Source organism: Prunus mume, linkage group LG5, assembly GCF_029339155.1.
Source record: "Prunus mume cultivar Tortuosa linkage group LG5, ASM2933915v1, whole genome shotgun sequence".
Lineage (NCBI taxonomy): Eukaryota > Viridiplantae > Streptophyta > Magnoliopsida > Rosales > Rosaceae > Prunus > Prunus mume.
In genome coordinates, this window is record NC_142702.1 from 2,628,410 (window position 1) to 2,636,288 (window position 7,879).

General features: G+C 35.1%; 1 protein-coding gene across 3 annotated transcripts; it reads left to right on the top strand.

Moving 5' to 3' along the window:
* Window positions 1-2,190: 2,190 nt before the first annotated feature.
* Window positions 2,191-6,998, top strand: BB (RING/U-box superfamily protein). 3 transcript variants are annotated; one of them, XM_089052691.1, is made up of 9 exons: window positions 2,191-2,451; window positions 2,683-2,814; window positions 3,199-3,377; window positions 3,988-4,216; window positions 4,525-4,559; window positions 4,760-4,804; window positions 5,625-5,752; window positions 6,516-6,624; window positions 6,719-6,998. In XM_089052691.1, the coding sequence occupies exons 3-9, from the start codon at window positions 3,237-3,239 to the stop codon at window positions 6,767-6,769; spliced, it is 738 nt and encodes a 245-aa protein (XP_088908817.1). In that variant the 5' UTR covers window positions 2,191-2,451; window positions 2,683-2,814; window positions 3,199-3,236; the 3' UTR covers window positions 6,770-6,998. The 3 variants fall into 3 exon arrangements, with proteins under 3 accessions (XP_088908817.1, XP_088908818.1, XP_008231277.1); XM_008233055.2 differs by having other exon boundaries at window positions 2,192-2,451; window positions 2,683-2,729; XM_089052692.1 differs by lacking the exon at window positions 2,683-2,814.
* Window positions 6,999-7,879: the final 881 nt, after the last annotated feature.

Genomic DNA, 7,879 nt, shown 5'->3' on the forward strand with positions numbered 1-7,879 from the left:
ATAAAATAATAATCTTTCTTTAATTAAAAAAAAAAAGTTCTTAAAGACTCAAAATTGATTTTGGGATCTTTGCTTTCAAAAATTTCAAAATAATCACTTATTATGACCCCCAAATAAGCAATGCCAAGCGAACACTAACTAATTCTCATTTGAATTTGCAACATAAGCTGCTCATGTTGTCGAGCTGTGAATCTAAAACACTCGTAAACTTGATTCTCATTTGAATTTGCGGTCTAGTTCCCGAGTCTCACAATATTAGTCTTCCAAGAGAACATTATTAGGCCGCTCAACTTGTATTTACTTTTGCTGTTCAAATTGTTGATGGACAAAAAAAAAATTGTTGATGGACCAGCCAACTTGTTGTACGATCAGAGAAGTTGGAAAGTTCAAACAAATTAGTAGAATCTCAAACACTTCTCTGGATATCACTTTATGGTTATGCCTATATATATGCATGTCTAAGACAATCCATATTTGGAGTGAGAATCAAATACCCAAAGATTCTTTCATTGGTTTAAGTATTGACTTAATTCAAGTTAAAATATTTTTCTGCAATTTTTTTTTTTTTTTAAATGTTATAGATCTTCAGAAACAGAAAAAAGAAATGCTAAAACAACAACTCTCCAGTGGCTCAAGGGGTCAAGACTCAAGATCATTTTCTATTGTATCTTCCTTGCGTTGCGTACAAACAAAGCTTTCAATGGACCCATATTGGGGAGAATCAACCTGGTGTATACTTTTATTTTCAAAGAAACCGACCAATGAATGAGTGCCCTTCAACGAGTTCAATTACATAATTTTGTAATGACTCAAAAGCCTCATTCAAAAATTCAAAGCTGGCATTTAAATTTGTGGACCTTACTTAAATATACCCTTTAGATTATATATCCCCAGCGATTACCAATGAAGACTAAAATATTTTAAAGTCTAGTTGCCGAAGAGACTTTTGAAATATTTCTAATCAAGTTACGTGCCGAGTAGAAATGATATTGACTTGCAGACCAGTATGCGTGTGAGAAAATTCACCTTCTTTTAATATCACTTATATACAAAGTAAATAAAAGAAGTTACGTGTCAATGAACTCCTAAATTGATTATCCAGTGACTTTCTAAATGAGCTCGTAAATTAAAATTTACAGATGAGTTGAAACTATGCTCCATTTCCCCCTCAAAAGAGACAGCAACACATTCGAAACATTTATCCTTCCTAACTTGACCCTGCACCGTAGTTTATTTATGGGAGTCTTAAAGAAACAAGGACATGGGAAATTAAATTTGGTACTTGAAACCAGAGGGTGGTTGGGACCAAGGTTTGTTTACAATTGTGGGTACTTTTGTTATTAATTAAGCTTATCCTGTTTTCCACTTTAAAGCTGTTTGGGGAATAGGGACCAGACAACTTTTGCTTTTAGGTGAACAAATTGTAGGGATCAGAAACCTCGAAGATTTTACAGCACAGTTCGAGCTGATCTGAGCTGAGCTGTACGGCAAAGATTGAATAGAGACAGACGGGTTTGCTTCTGGTGAGTGCGGCTTGCCCTGCCTGCCCAACAGAAACAGATGTCACCGGCTGTAAAAACGGCTTTTTACCTCTGTCTTGGTCAATCACTCAATGCCAACCTCTGGTTTTTTTTCTTTTCTTTTTTCTTTTTGGTATTTTCTAAGGTAAAAACACTTTCTTCTTTCTTTGTTTTCTTTTCCCCACTATCCAAACTAGTATAAACTTGGAAACTATCAATTTGTCCACAAGTAACGGCTCTTTTGAGTGACTGATGAGGAGATAAATATTATTACTTTTATTTTCCATTTGTCACTTTGAGCTTTGTAACATGTTAATAATGAACATAACAATTTTAAATAGAATAGAGGTCAAGTCTTTATATGACATTTCTCTTATAAATACCGAAAGAATTCTCAAATTCGAATCCCACGTCTCTCGATTGATTAAATAGAAATACTTAACTCGGTTAATGGTTTTTGTTAAGTGTGATCATAATTACCACATAAAATAAAACTGTGGGCAAGCATCATAGCCATGGCCGTCTAAGACAGTGACAATATAATATTAGTAGTATTATTTGTGAAATGAAATATCAAAATCTATAATCTATAGCTGCTCTGCAAAGTACATATAGGCTTCTGCTGCATAAAACAGAAAAGATAGATGGATTATAGAATAGATTGCACATAAATAAAACCCAAACGCAACAACAGCAACCAAACCAACACACGCACTCTCTCTCTCTCTCTACGGATAATACACAACTACTTTAGAGAGAGAGAAGAAAAAGAGTCTCTCTCACACACAGTGACACAGGTACTCGCTCGCTGAGAGAGAAGAAAGAGACAGTAGTCTTCTGTGTGTCTCTTGTGTATGCAAAGCAAAGTGTAAACCAAAACCCCCATTTCTACTCTCTCTCTCTCTCTCTCTCTCTCTCCAACCTCATCAATGTATGTTCTCTCTCTCTCTCTCTCCCTCCCTCTCTCCCTCTCTGCGAGTTCAAGCATTTCGTTTTTTTATTGTTAATTGTGTAATTGAACAAATTAAAGATGAGCTCATTATCTTCTTCTTCTTCTTTTTTCTTTTCTTTCTTTCTGTTTCTTTATGAGTGCAATTTCTCTGGCTTCTCTAAGTTACTGATTCAGTCTCTCTGTTTTTTTTTTTTGCTGCGTTTATCTCAGATTTTTGTTTCGCTGCAAAATGAGAAGGGAGTTTTTTGGCTGAAGAGGTACCGTTTCTTAACCAAAGCCTTCTCGTGCGTTTGGTTACCGAGAAAAACAAAACAAAAAGAAGGAAAATTTTATTTCTTCAAAGTATGGAAGCTTTGATTTCTTTGATTTTCGTGCAGTTTATTGGTATCCAAACAAGAATACAAAATTAGGAGATGAAACGGGGCTTTAAATTCTGCTTCAGTCTTTCTGAGCATGTGCTTGTTTTGCCCTAAATTTGGCAAATTTCAAGAATATATGTTTTAACATTGTCACACATTTATTTTCCAATGCTGGAAAAAAAGATTTTTATTTTTTTAAATTAATTTGTAGTTAGACAACTCAGTCCATGAGCATAATACCACGCTATATACACATACAACATACATACACAAATATAAATAAATTGTGAAAGTTTCTCTTGTTCTTTAAATTTGGATTTGTTTTTTTGGTGAGCAAGTCTTGAAGGATTTCATTTCCGTTTTGTAGCTTGTTATGTGAATCTCAGTTTAATTAGTGGTGCCAAAATGAACGGGAATGGACAAATGGATGTGCAATACATAGACACCGACTTTCCTTACACGCCTACTGAAAGCTTCATGGACTTCTTTGGAGGTGTTACCCATGTACCGATGAACTACGGCCACGCCATGCCGATGCATGATCAGGCACGTTTGATTTATCCATTTTGGATCCGTATTTTTGTTATGAAAGTTATTCTGTGATGTCATGTTGTTCGCTGCCTCATTAGGTTCTTCATGCTTTTGGCAGTGGGATAGTGTAAGGTTGTTTCAGATCCATCTTGCTTTTGAACTTGGCATTTGATGCATTTGTTTAGTCTTTCTATTTTACATGCATTAAATTGTTTGTTTTTCGATAAAAGGAAAGTCTAAAATGATCATTAATGGAATTCATGGAATTTTGTTTGTCTCACAAGTTAATGAGGTTGTCATGATCATTATCACTGTGAAGCAAGGCCAAGTCTGCTCACGTTTTTATCTGTAGTTTCTAGTGCAAGATGTTGTTTCCTACAGCAATTAATTTTGAAACAACTGGGAAGATGATATGTTCTGATGTATATTACTTTTGTTCTATGTATATTTGGATTGTCAACTTTGAGTTTTCGCACAAATTTTCTGAACTATACAGAACACTATGAGTTGTATTCAAGATGTCACCGTATCGTTTTATCATTTTTCTGAGGGAAATACGGTATAATTTTGAGGAACTGAAATTTTAGCTATGCTGAAGTGTTATTTTTATATTCTGTCTGTCCAGGAAACTGCATACTGGTCAATGAATATGCATTCATACAAATTTGGACCCTCTGGTCCGGGGAGTAATTCTTATTACGGTAATTATTATGAGGTAAATGATCATTTGCCCAGGATGGATGTCAGCAGGAGGACTTGGGAACATCCTTCAGTGATGAATTCAGAAGAGCCTGCAAACATTGATTCACATCCAGAAGAAGAAGATGCAGTCGCAGAAGCTGTACCTGAAGAATGTTAGTCAGAACTTACTTCTGCCTAATTGTATCCCACTTATTGTATGGACTCAAATAAATATTATGCTACCGGCCAATAGGAGTTGTGAAACACCATTTTTCCTTGATATTTCACATGGCAGTTTTCACTGGCTGTTAAAACCAAAAGTGCATTTTGTTGCAATTTATTTCTCCATGGATCTTCAATGTCCTTATTTCATTTTACTTTTCATTGAAGCTTTACTTCATTCTTGTTTTCTGAAGTCATTTTTGACCAGTCATTGGAACACTATATCTCTAACCATAAAGAAATTTATTTTCCTTTTTAGGCCTTCAGAATCAGCAAAATACAAATACTTCTCAGGTATGGATCTTGCTTTGTGGTTTGTGCAGTTTCATGTTTTCCTTCTGCTATATTACATATGGTCAGTTTTTATGCATATTTACTGTGCACTAAGTCCAGTACTAATTTGTTTTGGAATAAATGCACCTAGGTATTTTAAATTTGAATTCCTGCACTGTTTTTATGTTAAATTCAGCCTTTTGTTCTCTGCATTTCTGCAGGTCGTATGGCAAGAGGATATTGATCCTGATAACATGACCTATGAGGTTTGTTATGTATACATTATCACACTGTCCTGCATTGTTGCTATGGCATGCTTTTTTCAGATGGAAGTATATCTTGTTGGAAGTAGAACTTCTTTACCTTTGATTTTTTGGTCTACATCAGGAATATTAAGCATTAACACAAACCTGGGAAGTTGCACATTCATGCCCACCCTAAACTTTGTTCGCCTACTTCTTTCAAGTTATTAGTGTATAAAACTGGCTTTTCATGATTCTATAGATTCTGAAATCAAGGGGTACACTGTTTTCATTGTACGCAAACCACAAATATTGTGCATTAACAAGATTTTAACCGTAGGTACTTTAGAGGCTTCAGAAATTAGTATAATATGATAAACGTAAACAGGTGAATGAGTTCTTATCTTTTATGTCTCAATACCAAGGCTGGTGATATTTTGATATACATACCGTAGCAAATTATTGCAATATTCGATAAACTTCTGTATACCTTGGCTAGGGTATGAGACATACTGAGGTCACCTACTTTTTCTGTATAGAAGCTTAATATACTTGAGGCAAGGTTTGTCATCGTCCTTTTGTGACATTCGGGTTTGAGGGTTTATTTTTGGAAACATAGACTGAATTTCAATTACCTAAAATTTTAGTATAACGCTGGTTCATGAATGAAAGTTCGAAATCAATGGGGTTACTAAAGACAAGTGGGTTCCTTATAAACTTCAAGCGTATCTTGTATATTACCACCTCTTTTATATATTACCACCTCTTTTATTTTTACCAGCTTTATATGAATGTTATCTTTACATGAACATTATCGATATGTTTTATTTTATGTTGATTGCAGGAATTACTTGACTTGGGTGAGGCAGTTGGCACTCAAAGCCGAGGTCTTTCTGACGAACTTATTAGTTTGCTTCCAACGTCAAAATACAAGTGTGGAAGCTTCTTCTCAAGAAAGAAATCTGGAGAGAGGTAACATTCTAACTCTTGGCATCTGCCTACAAAAGTAAACCTAAATGCAGACCTTACCTTTTCATTGCCTTTCTTGTCCTCATCTCTGAAGTAAATGCAATTGCATCTATCTTTTTCATTTTTCCTCTCTAGACACTCTGGAATTACAACAAGTTTGGTAGGGTTCTATTGGTAAATCATTTTGTTATACTAAGGCAGATATTTTGTCATAAAAGCTTACCTTACCAGAAATGACAAATTTTTCCTGCTTGAACTCTATATATTTGGACTACTTGTGAAAGAGGCTGATTTATCTTATCATCATCATTAACAATGCACTTTAGAAGTCTAGAGTGACTGGGAATGTCATTTCTCGTCAAGAGTTGTCTTAACAACCTCTAAAGAAGGACCCTCTTACCTTATCCTTAAAAAGATGTAAAATATCTGGTGCTACTGTTTGGTTTTGGTGACTGTCTTAACACTGTTTTCACAAAAAAAGAAAAAGAAAATAATATTGTCATAAAATTGCTGTGATAAAATGGACAAGTTTGTGCCCCAATTGGTCTCCTTTATTTGATAAGTCGTTCACTTTGTGTAGTAGAAGTTATTGAAAAGGTAGTGCTGATTGGTAACATGAGGAAGAACATATTTTCCCTTATCGTTTAGCAGTTTCAGTTTCAGAAAACTTGAGGGGAGAGAGAGAGAGAGAGAGAGAGAGATGGGAAACCTCTTTTTCTTTTGAGCTTTTGGCATCTGCCCATTAACACTAGTTTTGGAAAAGCAGGTGTGTGATTTGCCAGATGAGGTATAAAAGAGGAGATCGACAAATCAACTTGCCATGCAAACATGTTTACCATAGTGAATGCATCAGCAAATGGCTCGGTATCAACAAGGTTGGCTAATGCCTTAAAATCTAGCCTTTCAGAATTCAGAAGGTTGCTATGTTCTGCAAACTCACTCTCATTTCCTTTTGTTGTATTTGTTTAGGTATGCCCAGTTTGCAACCTCGAGGTTTCCAGTGAGGAATCAAGGCATTAAAGCATCAGTCGGGAAGAAAAGATTAGGCAAAACCAGTGCTCATTTTCAAGTTGAAAATTTATTTTCCTTAGAATTCGTTTTTTTCTCTTCTTATACATAGACTAGTTGAACTACGGTCTTCCCGTACTTTTTGTTCTGTCTTTTAACACGTTCTGCTGAAGTAGTAAAGAGAACAAACAAGCCATATAATTCAACGTTCCTATAAGTGAATATGAGATTCAGATTAGAATTGCCACCTTCCAGACAGAATCCAACCACCAATCGCCATTATTTAAATATGTGAGGTTAACTAAGGCTTAGAATTGCACCTTATTGGGTTCATTTTGATCCTCTGGACCCATCAACATATTCACTTGGGCTTTTAGACAATTTTTTACTTTGCTCCACTTGGGCATTGGCTTGCAGACCTCAGTCTTCTTGAAATGACAGTATGAGGCCCAGTAATTTTTTCTTCCACAAAGAAAGCTTGGTTGATTTACTCAGTTAACAAGTATAAGAAAACCGAAAGAAGATTTAGCTCAAACTATCACTTACAGGCAGCTACAATTTAACCTTTCAGCAAGCGCATTTTCTTTACCTCTTAGCAGCAAATCCTCTTCAAGTCTTAGAGCACCTAGCCCAAGTTGCACATAATTTGATGTATGAAGTGAGTTGTGGTTTTACAAATTCATCTTTCTTAATCACAAATGATGATTAAGCTAGACAAATGAAACCAAATGTTGTGATTATTAAACTAGAAGTGTTGAACTTGAAGCATATAGTTTAAATCAATATTACAACAATGAAACATTTAACCGAAATCAATGTGAATATACTTGGAGGAATGTTATGTGTATGCAATCATACTTATACTCTCAAGTAATCAACAATGGATGAAGCAATTGAATGCTAAAATAGTCCCAAGTTGGTTAAAGAGAAACTCAATAACTTGTTCACTCGATTAAGTTCTATAGCTTTTAATGGGTCGTTGAAAGCTCAAGGGTCAGTAAAATTGTTAGAAGAGATAAGGCTTTTTGGTATCGTGGAATGTACTAGGAACCTTTCTAGCACGAAGTGTAAGAAGAGCCTTCATGTTGCAGTAATTGAACTTATAGATTGTGGTTATCAAAT